The sequence below is a fragment of the Saccoglossus kowalevskii genome, chromosome 17 (assembly GCF_978046115.1).
Source record: "Saccoglossus kowalevskii chromosome 17, keSacKowa6.1, whole genome shotgun sequence".
In the NCBI taxonomy this organism is placed as follows: domain Eukaryota; kingdom Metazoa; phylum Hemichordata; class Enteropneusta; family Harrimaniidae; genus Saccoglossus; species Saccoglossus kowalevskii.
This window is the reverse complement of record NC_140657.1, coordinates 16,216,892-16,234,365: the sequence shown is the minus strand read 5'-3', so window position 1 is coordinate 16,234,365 and position 17,474 is coordinate 16,216,892. Positions and strand designations below refer to the sequence as shown.

At 36.0% G+C, this 17,474-nt stretch overlaps 1 protein-coding gene across 2 annotated transcripts in view; it reads right to left on the bottom strand.

Annotated features, from left to right (window-relative positions):
* LOC100373222 (ADAMTS-like protein 2) overlaps nt 1-17,474 on the bottom strand; it is a 50,128-nt gene that overhangs the window by 14,177 nt on the left and 18,477 nt on the right. The window contains exons 6-11 of one of the 2 annotated variants that reach the window (XM_085492233.1): nt 5,889-6,012; nt 5,560-5,643; nt 4,182-4,357; nt 3,600-3,723; nt 2,288-2,554; nt 1,593-1,722 (exon numbers count right to left, since the gene is read on the bottom strand). In XM_085492233.1, the coding sequence (XP_085348359.1) occupies nt 1,593-1,722; nt 2,288-2,554; nt 3,600-3,723; nt 4,182-4,357; nt 5,560-5,643; nt 5,889-6,012 (905 nt within the window). The remainder of the gene's footprint in view (nt 1-1,592; nt 1,723-2,287; nt 2,555-3,599; nt 3,724-4,181; nt 4,358-5,559; nt 5,644-5,888; nt 6,013-17,474) is intronic. The other variant, XM_085492234.1, reaches the window with a different exon arrangement.

Genomic DNA, 17,474 nt, shown 5'->3' with positions numbered 1-17,474 from the left:
TCATTAGTCTGTGTCTGACTGGTGTCATTAATCCATATTTTACTGGTGCCATTAGACCATGTATAGCTTGTGTCGCTAATCCGTATCTGACTGGTGTCACCACTCCACATTGTGGCTGATGTCATTAGTTCATATTTAACTGGCGACCTTAGGCAATATTATGTCATTAGTTCATAGCTGACTGGTGTCATTAGTCCACATTTGACCGGTTCATTAGTCCAAATCTGACTGGTGCCATTAGTTTATATTTAGCTGGTGTCAGACAATATTTAGCTGGTGTCATTAGTTTATATCTGACTGGTGTTATTAGTCCATATCTGACTGGTGTTATTATTTCACAATTAACTGGTGTCATTAGATAATATTTGGCTGGTGTCATTAGTTCATATCTGGCTGGTGTCATTAGTTCACATTTAACTGGCATTATTAGACAATATTTGGCTGGTGTCATTAGTTCATATCTGACTGGTGTCAGTAGTCCATGTATGGCTGGTATCATTAGTCCACATTTAACTGGTGTCCTTAGACAATATTTGACTGGTTCATTAGTCCATGTCTGTCTGGTGTCATTAGTCCATATTTAACTGGCGTCCTTAGACAATATTTGACTGGTTCATTAGTCCATATTTAACTGGTGTCATTAGTTCATAGCTGACTGGTGTCATTAATCCATATTTAACTGGCACTCTTAGACAATATTTGACTGGTTCATTAGTCTATATCTGACTTGTGTCATTAGTCCATATTTAACTGGTGTCCTTAGACAATATTTGACTGGTTCATTAGTCCATATCTGTCTGGTGTCATTAGTCCATAATTAACTGGTGTCCTTAGACAATATTCGACTGGTTCATTAGTCCATATCTGTCTGATGTCATTAGTCCATATTTAACTGGTATCCTTAGACAGTATTTGACTGGCTCATTGGTCCATATCTGTCTGGTGTCATTAGTCCATATTTAACTGGCATCCTTAGACAGTATTTGACTGGTGTCATTAGTCCACATTTGACCGGTTCATTAGTCCAAATCTGACTGGTGCCATTAGGCTATATTTAGCTGGTGTCATTAGTTTATATCTGACTGGTGTTATTAGTCCATATTTGATTGGTTCATTAGTCCATATCTGACTGGTGTTATTATTTCACAATTAACTGGTGTCATTAGACAATATTTGGCTGGTGTCATTAGTTCATATCTGGCTGGTGTCATTAGTTCACATTTAACTGGCATTATTAGACAATATTTGGCTGGTGTCATTAGTTCATATCTGACTGGTGTCAGTAGTCCATATCTGTCTGGTGTCATTAGTCCATATTTAACTGGTGTCCTTAGACAGTATTTGACTGGCTCATTGGTCCATATCTGTCTGGTGTCATTAGTCCATATTTAACTGGTGTCAGTTCATATCTGACTAGTGCCATTAGTCCATATCTGTTTGGTTCATTAGTTCATATCTGACTGGTGTCATTAGTCCATATATGACTGGTGTCATTATAGTCCATGTTTGTCTATGACAGCCATATTCAACAGACAGAAGCTAAACTCAAAGATTTCAACTGTATGCAAAAACACATGGAAAAAACTTCTTACCTTGCATCACATAATTGTCCTGCACACTTTTTTCTGAAATGAGGTTCAGGTCTGAGAGATGGGTCACACTGTGACTCGTCTACCTCAATGTCATCATTATTATAACACTTAACATATGACTCAGATACTCCTAATCATTAAAAGAAAACAAATGAAAATCAATGTGAATCATTATCTTTAAATGATAAGCATAGATTACTAGTAATGAGACAACAAATTTAAAAACGCATGGCAATTAAATACTTAATATTTTATTGAGCGAAAGGTTTCATCAAATAAATGACAAAGAGCATGTAAATATTGAGGTACACAAACTTGTTTTCACAAAAACATTGACTTAATGGCTTTCCCAATACCATTACGCCATGCTGTGGTTGCCATGTTGAATTTAATCTTTTCGCCACCAGTTCCCTCTTTTCATCACGATTTCAGAAATAGTCCTGTTTATAGTCTGCATTTTTCTTCAGAAGATTGGGACAAAAATAGTCACATTTTTTGAGTAAAAACTGAAAATTAACTCAAATTTTGTCTGTTGGTTCCAAAATTAGGGTTCATTTCCAGAAATAGTGAAGAATATAAGAAAAAATACAGACAAATGAATGTCTGGTGGTGTAGAGGCTAAATTGGTCAAAATATATTACAATTAAGGTTCATAGTTTGTGTACCCACATTTTTTCCAGTTGTACTGTATTTACCTGGAGAGCATGTAGCACTGCACTGTGCATAGGTAGCTACCCAGTAATAAGTAACAGCAGGAAGGTACTGTCTATCGAGCACTGTTCCGTTCATCATTGGTTCTTCAGAGGCTTCATAGAATTTACTCGTATTTGCGGGAAGTTTAGTAGAACTCAAACCTTCGATTACTGCCAGTGGTATTAAGGTAGATGGCAGCTCAGCCTCAGAAAGTGGCTCCTTATGTATAGTACTTTTCTCTTGGTCTCTGTAACTGTAACTTCCAACCACTATAAAAGTTGGAAGCATTGAATTACAATTTTAAATCATCACAAATTTCCATTAAATATCATTTACTACAATGTTCATAAAAAGCCAAAAAAAAAATATTCATATTTCTGGTCATCATCAAAACTTTTTTTTTTTTGCAAAAAAAAGGAAAGAAACATTTATTTTATCTCTTTTTTGCTGGGACCTATTTTATTATGATCATATATCAGTGGTTGCCAGCCCTCCAAAAAATAGTAATAAATTACACATTTACAAAATATTTATATCAAAATATGAATTTGAGCCATATCTAGAACTTGTAAAAAATATTAGTCATAGAACAAGTATAACCAAATTTAGAATCTCTGCTCATACACTGTCAATTGAAAGGTTAAGATACAAAGGCATGCCTTCAGAGGAAATAATTTGTAATTTGTGTGAAGACAAGGCTATTGGTGATGAAATACATGCATTATTGGTTTGTAAGAACCAAAGGTTAATAACTAGTCGTACACAATTTATTAATACTTTGTCATTGTATAATGATAGTCCACTAACATTATCAGAAAAAAACATGTTCAAACAAATTTTAAGTTCAAATGATGGTTTCATTACCAACAGCCTGGGAAAATTCATCAATGATATTTTAACAGAAAACAAAAATGAAACTTTTAATATTTAACATTTTTTCTAACATTTATTTTATTTTTACAGTGTTTGTTTATTTATTTGTTTGTTTGTTTATAAAGTAATGTATATTGGCCAAAGATGATGTATTTTCCATGCATTATTTTGTGTCAAATATACTATACTATACTATACTATACTATACTATACTATACTATACTATACTATACTATACTATACTATACTATACTATACTATACTATACTATACTATACTATACTATACTATACTATACTATACTATACTATACTATACTATACTATATATAAGAATACTATACTATATATAAGAAAAATTATTGTTTGAAAAATACAATTGTTAAATCCTCAGGCTGGTGTATAAATGAAATCACAGTTCCAAATGAAAACCATGACATACCACCTTGTTCAAGTGCAGCATAGCTCAGATCCAAATATGGAGATTGTTCTTCAGCTGGCAGATGTGATAACGGAACTGTATACTTATAGTTAATATGAACTGCATCAGATACCTCCGATAGCAGCTGAAGAAAACAAGAATTCAATTTAAAACTTGGCCACCAAATGTGTAAGCTTGAGTAGGCATTGTGTTCATTTAAAATTATTAAGAACAAACTTGGGGTATTAAATTCAATTGTTTACAGCTGCCCGAGAATAAAGCACAGTTCTAGGTGATGAAAACAATGCGTGTAAAATTGAACTTGTAAACAACAACATGACCCAATGACACTTACATGAAAAATCAACAAGTCATTGTTTTCATGGAAACATGTTCAGATATTCTCACCTTTGATTTGCTCTTTGTCATTATAAATGAGGGAAACCTTTTTATTCACTAATTTGTAGTTTAGCAACTTTGTTTACAGTCTGCTCTTTCCCATATGAAAAGTTGATAAAAATTTACGAACTTATTGGGCAAAAATGAAACATATCTGCCAGTCAAAGGGTTAGTTCAACTCCAAAAAGTTGATCTGAAACTTACCATGACACTTACTGACTCATCAATTGGTCCAGCTGATGTGATACTTTCTTCATTTCCTGATTGGCTTAATGATGACCTTGTATAGTTAAAGACAGTTCCTACTATTTCATAGACACCAGGATTATTAATAATCCAATATCCATTTAAAAAAAACTCACCGCTTGACACTCGCATAGCTGAACAGGGTAAATGTCAAAAAATATTTAGTAATTGACAGAGGCCACCAAAAAACCACAATTTGTGATTTACATTTTACAATGAATTATTTGCAAGTTTTAGATTTTAAATTGCAATCCTATATATGAATACAATATAATAATTATTAAATTTAATTCAACACTATATACGGTTGTGTTTTAAGTGAGTTTAATTGAATTAACCATGATGTACTGTCTATTTATAAAGTTTGAATTGCTCAAAGCATTTTCAAATCAAAGTGGTACGAACACCTAATTACACGAAGAACATAGAACACTGGGGTATTTGAAACCAAAAATTGTCATTCCAGCTCAGCAGCCAATCAGCGACGGCCTTACAGTCAGATGACAATTTCGGTTTCAAATACCCCAGGAAAGTGTTCTAGGTTCTTCGCGTAATTAGGTGTTCGTATGCAAGGAATTTTTCCACACAAAAACACCGAATTTGACCGTTTTTTGTTATCGGTTGGTCTAATATAACCCCAACCGATAGTATTTTTGTAAAAGATTAGTATTTTTGTTCAGATTTATAGGAATCTGAAAAACATGTTTCACAACTTGTCTCTTATTTAGTTTAACGCTGCATTCAAGATGGTGAACCCATAGAGTAAATATCGTATTTATTTATTATCACGTGTGCACCAGCTGACTGTGCTGGTATGGTATGGTAAACCAATCACAAAACCATTAAATGTGTATGTGTATATGTATCAGATAAGGTATTTCCTATGTGTGAAGATAGAAGAGAATTGGTCCAAGTGTTTCAGAGATACAACTCTGGACACAAGTACGCACACACAGAGACTAAATTATAAGTCCCTGTTTTGGACTTTGTCTGAACAGGAACTAAGAAACATAAAGGCTTTTCTGATGACAAAATGAATTTGACGAAATCACAAAATCAATATTAAATGTGAAAAGCATTTCCACTGTGATTGATTGGCAATTTACACAAGACTCTTGGTGGACCAAAAAAATGATGATTTTTTTGTAACAAAGACAACAATAACCTAGCTAATAAACACAAAATACAAGTATGTCAGACTTTCATCAGATCATCAGAATAGCTTGCAACTTTCACATTTGTTTTTCTGCACAAGTTATACAAATTATAATAAATAATTTAATTAGAAGTCTTTTACAAGAGCTTCCTTGTATTAAATTCCATTCAGAAGACTCACCAAGGTAGGAGTCAGGATTCCTTACTTTTTCCACTACACTGATGTGTACCGCACCCTTTGGTATTACCACTATTTCTGTATAGCCTGCAGTAAAAGTACACAGACGCACCAGTATTATTCAAAGTGTTTTTAGATTTTTTACAATTTCAGAAATTTAAGGTTTTACAAAGCAACATGATTACAACTGCTTAAAATAGCTTTGGAAATAATATGAGGTTAATACGAGGATACTGAAAAGTATGCACAAAGACAGTACAGCAAGAGTATTAACCAACGAACAGTAGAGATCGATGGGACCGCATACTGTTTGAATATATAGACAGGTTTACCTATAGTTGCATTGCTTTCCCTGTAATCACGCGAAACTGTTCTGCACTGATTACCATTGCCACCACAAATACCACATTTATCTAGCGTCAACGTAGAATAAAGTTTACCATCACATCCTACAGGCTGAATACACAAATGATGTTCTAGGTGATTCTATAAATCCTATATACCATGATATGCTATAAATCCTATATACATGATATGATATATATCGTATATACCATAATATGATATAAATTCTATATACCATGATATACTATAAATCCTATATACCATAATATGATATAAATTCTATATACCATGATATGCTATAAATCCTATATACATGATATGCAATAAATCCTATATACATGATATGCAATAAATCCTATATACCATGATATGCAATAAATCCTATATACCATGATATGCAATAAATCCTATATACCATGATATGCAATAAATCCTATATACCATGATATGATATAAATTCTATATACCATAGTATGATATAAATTCTATATACCATGATATGCTATAAATCCTATATACATGATATGATATAAATCCTATATACCATAATATGATATAAATTCTATATACCATGATATGCTATAAATCCTATATACATGATATGCAATAAATCCTATATACATGATATGCAATAAATCCTATATACATGATATGCAATAAATCCTATATACCATGATATGCAATAAATCCTATATACATGATATGCAATAAATCCTATATACATGATATGCAATAAATCCTATATACCATGATATGCAATAAATCCTATATACCATGATATGCTATAAATCCTATATACCATGATATGCAATAAATCCTATATACCATGATATGCAATAAGTCCTATATACATGATATGCAATAAATCCTATATACCATGATATGCAATAAATCCTATATACCATGATATGCAATAAATCCTATATACCATGATATGATATAAATAGCAGTCTACATGATGTACCATCAAATACTTGTGGTGATAGCCACGCGCGGATTTAGGGGGATCAAAGAAAGCTTAGAAAGAACTCCTGTGTGCAGAGAGTATTGAAGACACATTAAAAATTGATTAAAAATTACTTGTACATGAGATTCTGATGGAAAAGCTGAAAACTAATTATGTAAATCAGGTAATTAATATGAACAAAACAGAAGAGAACAAAAAAATTACGAATTATTATGCTAATTAGAGAATTAATATGAACAAATTTTAACCCAAAATTAATCAGGCCTGTCTATTGTCCTAGAGCATTTATGTACCAAATTTTATTCAAATGTGATGATCAGTAATTGAGATATCAGTGTTAATTAAGTATGTTAATTAGGTGATTAATAAGCATAAATATTTACCAAAAACTAATAGTTCTCTTCAAAAGTTTCATTAAAATCCAATTTGTGTTTTTTTATATATCAGGGGAACATTATGCAAATTAGATAGTTAATATCCAATTAAAACTAATCAGGTCTCTGCATAGTCCTAGAAGATCTATGTAGCAAGTCTCCTTGAAATATGATGATTGGTACTTGAGATATTAGGCAAAAAGCTGAAAATTAACTAATTATGCTAATAAGGTAATTAATATGCACAAATATTTACCTGAAAACTAATCAGGGGTCTGCACAGTCCTTAAGTAACTATGTACCAAGTGTCATTGAAATGTGATGATTACTACTTGAAATATCAAAAGCTGAAAATTAATTAATTATGCAAATTAGCAAATTAATATGTACTGATATTACCCTAAAAACTATGAGGTCTGTGCAGTGCCCTATGACATCTATGTACCAAGTGTCATTGAAATGTGATGATTACTACTTGAAATATCAAAAGCTGAAAATTAAATAATTATGCAAATTAGGTAATTAATATGTACTTATATTACCCTAAAAACTATCAGATCTGTGCAGTGTTCTATGACATCTATGTACCAAGTTTTATTGAAATGTGATGATTACTACTTGAGATATCAGGGAAAAGCCAAAAATTGATTAATCATTATGCAAATTAGGTAATTAATATTGCACAGATTTTTACCAAAACCTAATCAAATCTGCGCATTGGCCCAGAGCATCTATGTACCAAGTTTCATCAAAATCCAATGAGTGGTTCTTGAGATATCAGTGGAACAGGAACACACACACACAGACACACACACAGACACACAGACAGACACACTAACTGCAAAGACTTCCTTTTTGTGCTTCAAAAATTTACAAATCAAATGACAAACCCAGCCCACCAGAGGTAAGCAGACGAGGCAGTCGGCCACCTTAATAGGAGCATGCACCTTACCGAATTTCTGGATCCGCCAGTGATAGCTGTGCTACTATTATGGGATATCATACCTCACATTTACCAGAAACACAGATAGCAGTACGGTCCACTGTACCACATGATGTACCATCAAATACTTGTGGTAATAGCTGTGCTACTATTATAGGATATCATACCTCACATTTACCAGAAACACAGATAGCAGTACGGTCCACTGTACCACATGATGAACCATCAAATACTTGTGGTAATAGCTGTGCTACTATTATGGGATATCTTACCTCACATTTACCAGAAACACAAATAGCAGTACGGTCCACTGTACCACATGATGTACCATCAAATACTTGTGGTGATAGCTGTGCTACTATTATGGGATATCTTACCTCACATTTACCAGAAACACAAATAGCAGTACGGTCCACTGTACCACATGATGAACCATCAAATACTTGTGGTAATAGCTGTGCTACTATTATGGGATATCTTACCTCACATTTACCAGAAACACAAATAGCAGTACGGTCCACTGTACCACATGATGAACCATCAAATACTTGTGGTAATAGCTGTGCTACTATTATGGGATATCTTACCTCACATTTACCAGAAACACAGATAGCAGTACGGTCCACTGTACCACATGATGAACCATCAAATACTTGTGGTAATAGCTGTGCTACTATTATGGGATATCTTACCTCACATTTACCAGAAACACAAATAGCAGTACGGTCCACTGTACCACATGATGAACCATCAAATACTTGTGGTAATAGCTGTGCTACTATTATGGGATATCTTACCTCACATTTACCAGAAACACAAATAGCAGTACGGTCCACTGTACCACATGATGTACCATCAAATACTTGTGGTGATAGCTGTGCTACTATTATGGGATATCTTACCTCACATTTACCAGAAACACAGATAGCAGTACGGTCCACTGTACCACATGATGTACCATCAAATACTTGTGGTAATAGCTGTGCTACTATTATGGGATATCTTACCTCACATTTACCAGAAACACAGATAGCCGTACGGTCCACTGTACCACATGATGTACCATCAAATACTTGTGGTGATAACTGTGCTACTATTATGGGATATCTTACCTCACATTTACCAGCAACACAGATAGCCGTACGGTCCACTGTACCACATGATGTACCATCAAATACTTGTGGTAATAGCTGTGATACTCTTATGGGATATCTTACCTCACATTTACCAGAAACACAAATAGCAGTACGGTCCACTGTACCACATGATGAACCATCAAATACTTGTGGTAATAGCTGTACTACTATTATGGGATATCTTACTTCACATTTACCAGGAACACAGATAGCAGAACCGTCCACTGTACTACATGATGTACCATCAAATACTTGTGGTGATAGCTGTACTACTATTATGGGATATCTTACCTCACATTTACCAGAAACACAAATAGCAGTACGGGCCACTGTACCACATGATGTACCATCAAATACTTGTGGTGATAGGTGTGCTACTATTATGGGATATCTTACCTCACATTTACCAGAAACACAGATAGCAGTACGATCCACTGTACCACATGATGTACCATCAAATACTTGTGGTGATAGCTGTGCTACTATTATGGGATATCTTACCTCACATTTACCAGAAACACAAATAGCAGTACGGTCCACTGTACCACATGATGTACCATCAAATACTTGTGGTGATAGCTGTGCTACTATTATGGGATATCTTACTTCACATTTACCAGAAACACAAATAGCAGTACGGTCCACTGTACCACATGATGTACCATCAAATACTTGTGGTGATAGCTGTGCTACTATTATGGGATATCTTACCTCACATTTACCAGAAACACAAAAAGCAGTACGGTCCACTGTACCACATGATGTACCATCAAATACTTGTGGTGATAACTGTGCTACTATTATGGGATATCTTACCTCACATTTACCAGAAACACAAATAGCAGTACGGTCCACTGTACCACATGATGTACCATCAAATACTTGTGGTGATAGCTGTGCTACTATTATGGGATATCTTACTTCACATTTACCAGTAACACAAATAGCAGTACGGTCCTCTGTACCACATGATGTACCATCAAATACTTGTGGTGATAGCTGTGCTACTATTATGGGATATCTTACTTCACATTTACCAGAAACACAAATAGCAGTACGGTCCACTGTACCACATGATGTACCATCAAATACTTGTGGTGATAGCTGTGCTACTATTATGGGATATCTTACCTCACATTTACCAGTAACACAAATAGCAGTACGGTCCACTGTACCACATGATGTACCATCAAATACTTGTGGTGATAGCTGTGCTACTATTATGGGATATCTTACTTCACATTTACCAGAAACACAAATAGCAGTACGGTCCACTGTACCACATGATTTACCATCAAATACTTGTGGTGATAGCTGTGCTACTATTATGGGATATCTTACCTCACATTTATCAGAAACACAATTAGCAGTACGATCCACTGTACCACATGATGTACCATCAAATACTTGTGGTAATAGCTGTGCTACTATTATGGGATATCTTACCTCACATTTACCAGAAACACAGATAGCCGTACGGTCCACTGTACCACATGATGTACCATCAAATACTTGTGGTGATAGCTGTGCTACTATTATGGGATATCTTACCTCACATTTACCAGAAACACAAAAAGCAGTACGGTCCACTGTACCACATGATGTACCATCAAATACTTGTGGTAATAGCTGTGCTACTATTATGGGATATCTTACCTCACATTTACCAGAAACACAGATAGCCGTACGGTCCACTGTACCACATGATGTACCATCAAATACTTGTGGTGATAACTGTGCTACTATTATGGGATATCTTACCTCACATTTACCAGAAACACAAATAGCAGTACGGTCCACTATACCACATGATGTACCATCAAATACTTGTGGTGATAGCTGTGCTACTATTATGGGATATCTTACCTCACATTTACCAGTAACACAAATAGCAGTACGGTCCTCTGTACCACATGATGTACCATCAAATACTTGTGGTGATAGCTGTGCTACTATTATGGGATATCTTACTTCACATTTACCAGAAACACAAATAGCAGTACGGTCCACTGTACCACATGATGTACCATCAAATACTTGTGGTGATAGCTGTGCTACTATTATGGGATATCTTACCTCACATTTACCAGTAACACAAATAGCAGTATGGTCCACTGTACCACATGATGTACCATCAAATACTTGTGGTGATAGCTGTGCTACTATTATGGGATATCTTACTTCACATTTACCAGAAACACAAATAGCAGTACAGTCCACTGTACCACATGATTTACCATCAAATACTTGTGGTGATAGCTGTGCTACTATTATGGGATATCTTACCTCACATTTACCAGAAACACAAATAGCAGTACGATCCACTGTACCACATGATGTACCAACAAATACTTGTGGTGATAGCTGTGCTACTATTATGGGATATCTTACCTCACATTTACCAGAAACACAGATAGCAGTACGGTACACTGTTAGTGTACCACATGATGTACCATCAAATACTTGTGGTAATAGCTGTGATACTCTTATGGGATATCTTACCTCACATTTACCAGAAACACAAATAGCAGTACGGTCCACTGTACCACATGATGTACCATCAAATACATGTGGTAATAACTGTGCTACTATTATGGGATATCTTACCTCACATTTACCAGAAACACAAATAGCAGTACGGTCCACTGTACCACATGATGAACCATCAAATACTTGTGGTAATAGCTGTACTACTATTATGGGATATCTTACCTCACATTTACCAGTAACACAAATAGCAGTACGGTCCACTGTACCACATGATGTACCATCAAATACTTGTGGTGATAGCTGTGCTACTATTATGGGATATCTTACTTCACATTTACCAGAAACACAAATAGCAGTACGGTCCACTGTACCACATGATTTACCATCAAATACTTGTGGTGATAGCTGTGCTACTATTATGGGATATCTTACCTCACATTTATCAGAAACACAAATAGCAGTACGATCCACTGTACCACATGATGTACCATCAAATACTTGTGGTAATAGCTGTGCTACTATTATGGGATATCTTACCTCACATTTACCAGAAACACAGATAGCCGTACGGTCCACTGTACCACATGATGTACCATCAAATACTTGTGGTGATAGCTGTGCTACTATTATGGGATATCTTACCTCACATTTACCAGAAACACAAAAAGCAGTACGGTCCACTGTACCACATGATGTACCATCAAATACTTGTGGTAATAGCTGTGCTACTATTATGGGATATCTTACCTCACATTTACCAGAAACACAGATAGCCGTACGGTCCACTGTACCACATGATGTACCATCAAATACTTGTGGTGATAACTGTGCTACTATTATGGGATATCTTACCTCACATTTACCAGAAACACAAATAGCAGTACGGTCCACTATACCACATGATGTACCATCAAATACTTGTGGTGATAGCTGTGCTACTATTATGGGATATCTTACCTCACATTTACCAGTAACACAAATAGCAGTACGGTCCTCTGTACCACATGATGTACCATCAAATACTTGTGGTGATAGCTGTGCTACTATTATGGGATATCTTACTTCACATTTACCAGAAACACAAATAGCAGTACGGTCCACTGTACCACATGATGTACCATCAAATACTTGTGGTGATAGCTGTGCTACTATTATGGGATATCTTACCTCACATTTACCAGTAACACAAATAGCAGTACGGTCCACTGTACCACATGATGTACCATCAAATACTTGTGGTGATAGCTGTGCTACTATTATGGGATATCTTACTTCACATTTACCAGAAACACAAATAGCAGTACAGTCCACTGTACCACATGATTTACCATCAAATACTTGTGGTGATAGCTGTGCTACTATTATGGGATATCTTACCTCACATTTACCAGAAACACAAATAGCAGTACGATCCACTGTACCACATGATGTACCAACAAATACTTGTGGTGATAGCTGTGCTACTATTATGGGATATCTTACCTCACATTTACCAGAAACACAGATAGCAGTACGGTACACTGTTAGTGTACCACATGATGTACCATCAAATACTTGTGGTAATAGCTGTGATACTCTTATGGGATATCTTACCTCACATTTACCAGAAACACAAATAGCAGTACGGTCCACTGTACCACATGATGTACCATCAAATACATGTGGTAATAACTGTGCTACTATTATGGGATATCTTACCTCACATTTACCAGCAACACAGATAGCAGTACGGTCCACTGTACCACATGATGTACCATCAAATACTTGTGGTAATAGCTGTGCTACTATTATGGGATATCTTACCTCACATTTACCAGAAACACAAATAGCAGTACGGTCCACTGTACCACATGATGAACCATCAAATACTTGTGGTAATAGCTGTACTACTATTATGGGATATATTACCTCACATTTACCAGCAACACAAATAGCAGTACGGTCCACTGTACTACATGATGTACCATCAAATACTTGTGGTAATAGCTGTGCTACTATTATGGGATATCTTACCTCACATTTACCAGAAACACAAATAGCAGTACGGTCCACTGTACCACATGATGTACCATCAAATACTTGTGGTGATAGCTGTGCTACTATTATGGGATATCTTACTTCACATTTACCAGAAACACAAATAGCAGTACGGTCCACTGTACCACATGATGTACCATCAAATACTTGTGGTGATAGCTGTGCTACTATTATGGGATATCTTACCTCACATTTACCAGAAACACAAATAGCAGTACGGTCCACTGTACCACATGATGTACCAACAAATACTTGTGGTGATAGCTGTGCTACTATTATGGGATATCTTACCTCACATTTACCAGAAACACAGATAGCAGTACGGTACACTGTTAGTGTACCACATGATGTACCATCAAATACTTGTGGTAATAGCTGTGATACTCTTATGGGATATCTTACCTCACATTTACCAGAAACACAAATAGCAGTACGGTCCACTGTACCACATGATGTACCATCAAATACATGTGGTAATAACTGTGCTACTATTATGGGATATCTTACCTCACATTTACCAGCAACACAGATAGCAGTACGGTCCACTGTACCACATGATGTACCATCAAATACTTGTGGTAATAGCTGTGCTACTATTATGGGATATCTTACCTCACATTTACCAGAAACACAAATAGCAGTACGGTCCACTGTACCACATGATGAACCATCAAATACTTGTGGTAATAGCTGTACTACTATTATGGGATATCTTACCTCACATTTACCAGCAACACAAATAGCAGTACGGTCCACTGTACTACATGATGTACCATCAAATACTTGTGGTAATAGCTGTGCTACTATTATGGGATATCTTACCTCACATTTACCAGAAACACAAATAGCAGTACGGTCCACTGTACCACATGATGTACCATCAAATACTTGTTGTGATAGCTGTGCTACTATTATGGGATATCTTACTTCACATTTACCAGAAACACAAATAGCAGTACGATCCACTGTACCACATGATGTACCATCAAATACTTGTGGTGATAGCTGTGCTACTATTATGGGATATCTTACCTCACATTTACCAGTAACACAAATAGCAGTACGGTCCACTGTACCACATGATGTACCATCAAATACTTGTGGTAATAGCTGTGCTACTATTATGGGATATCTTACTTCACATTTACCAGAAACACAAATAGCAGTACGGTCCACTGTACCACATGATGTACCATCAAATACTTGTGGTGATAGCTGTGCTACTATTATGGGATATCTTACCTCACATTTACCAGAAACACAAATAGCAGTACGGTCCACTGTACCACATGATGTACCAACAAATACTTGTGGTGATAGCTGTGCTACTATTATGGGATATCTTACCTCACATTTACCAGAAACACAGATAGCAGTACGGTACACTGTTAGTGTACCACATGATGTACCATCAAATACTTGTGGTAATAGCTGTGATACTCTTATGGGATATCTTACCTCACATTTACCAGAAACACAAATAGCAGTACGGTCCACTGTACCACATGATGTACCATCAAATACATGTGGTAATAACTGTGCTACTATTATGGGATATCTTACCTCACATTTACCAGCAACACAGATAGCAGTACGGTCCACTGTACCACATGATGTACCATCAAATACTTGTGGTAATAGCTGTGCTACTATTATGGGATATCTTACCTCACATTTACCAGAAACACAAATAGCAGTACGGTCCACTGTACCACATGATGAACCATCAAATACTTGTGGTAATAGCTGTACTACTATTATGGGATATCTTACCTCACATTTACCAGCAACACAAATAGCAGTACGGTCCACTGTACTACATGATGTACCATCAAATACTTGTGGTAATAGCTGTGCTACTATTATGGGATATCTTACCTCACATTTACCAGAAACACAAATAGCAGTACGGTCCACTGTACCACATGATGTACCATCAAATACTTGTTGTGATAGCTGTGCTACTATTATGGGATATCTTACTTCACATTTACCAGAAACACAAATAGCAGTACGGTCCACTGTACCACATGATGTACCATCAAATACTTGTGGTGATAGCTGTGCTACTATTATGGGATATCTTACTTCACATTTACCAGAAACACAAATAGCAGTACGGTCCACTGTACCACATGATTTACCATCAAATACTTGTGGTGATAGCTGTGCTACTATTATGGGATATCTTACCTCACATTTATCAGAAACACAAATAGCAGTACGATCCACTGTACCACATGATGTACCATCAAATACTTGTGGTAATAGCTGTGCTACTATTATGGGATATCTTACCTCACATTTACCAGAAACACAGATAGCCGTACGGTCCACTGTACCACATGATGTACCATCAAATACTTGTGGTGATAGCTGTGCTACTATTATGGGATATCTTACCTCACATTTACCAGAAACACAAAAAGCAGTACGGTCCACTGTACCACATGATGTACCATCAAATACTTGTGGTAATAGCTGTGCTACTATTATGGGATATCTTACCTCACATTTACCAGAAACACAGATAGCCGTACGGTCCACTGTACCACATGATGTACCATCAAATACTTGTGGTGATAACTGTGCTACTATTATGGGATATCTTACCTCACATTTACCAGAAACACAAATAGCAGTACGGTCCACTATACCACATGATGTACCATCAAATACTTGTGGTGATAGCTGTGCTACTATTATGGGATATCTTACCTCACATTTACCAGTAACACAAATAGCAGTACGGTCCTCTGTACCACATGATGTACCATCAAATACTTGTGGTGATAGCTGTGCTACTATTATGGGATATCTTACTTCACATTTACCAGAAACACAAATAGCAGTACGGTCCACTGTACCACATGATGTACCATCAAATACTTGTGGTGATAGCTGTGCTACTATTATGGGATATCTTACCTCACATTTACCAGTAACACAAATAGCAGTATGGTCCACTGTACCACATGATGTACCATCAAATACTTGTGGTGATAGCTGTGCTACTATTATGGGATATCTTACTTCACATTTACCAGAAACACAAATAGCAGTACAGTCCACTGTACCACATGATTTACCATCAAATACTTGTGGTGATAGCTGTGCTACTATTATGGGATATCTTACCTCACATTTACCAGAAACACAAATAGCAGTACGATCCACTGTACCACATGATGTACCAACAAATACTTGTGGTGATAGCTGTGCTACTATTATGGGATATCTTACCTCACATTTACCAGAAACACAAATAGCAGTACGGTCCACTGTACCACATGATGTACCATCAAATACATGTGGTAATAACTGTGCTACTATTATGGGATATCTTACCTCACATTTACCAGCAACACAGATAGCAGTACGGTCCACTGTACCACATGATGTACCATCAAATACTTGTGGTAATAGCTGTGCTACTATTATGGGATATCTTACCTCACATTTACCAGAAACACAAATAGCAGTACGGTCCACTGTACCACATGATGAACCATCAAATACTTGTGGTAATAGCTGTACTACTATTATGGGATATCTTACCTCACATTTACCAGTAACACAAATAGCAGTACGGTCCACTGTACCACATGATGTACCATCAAATACTT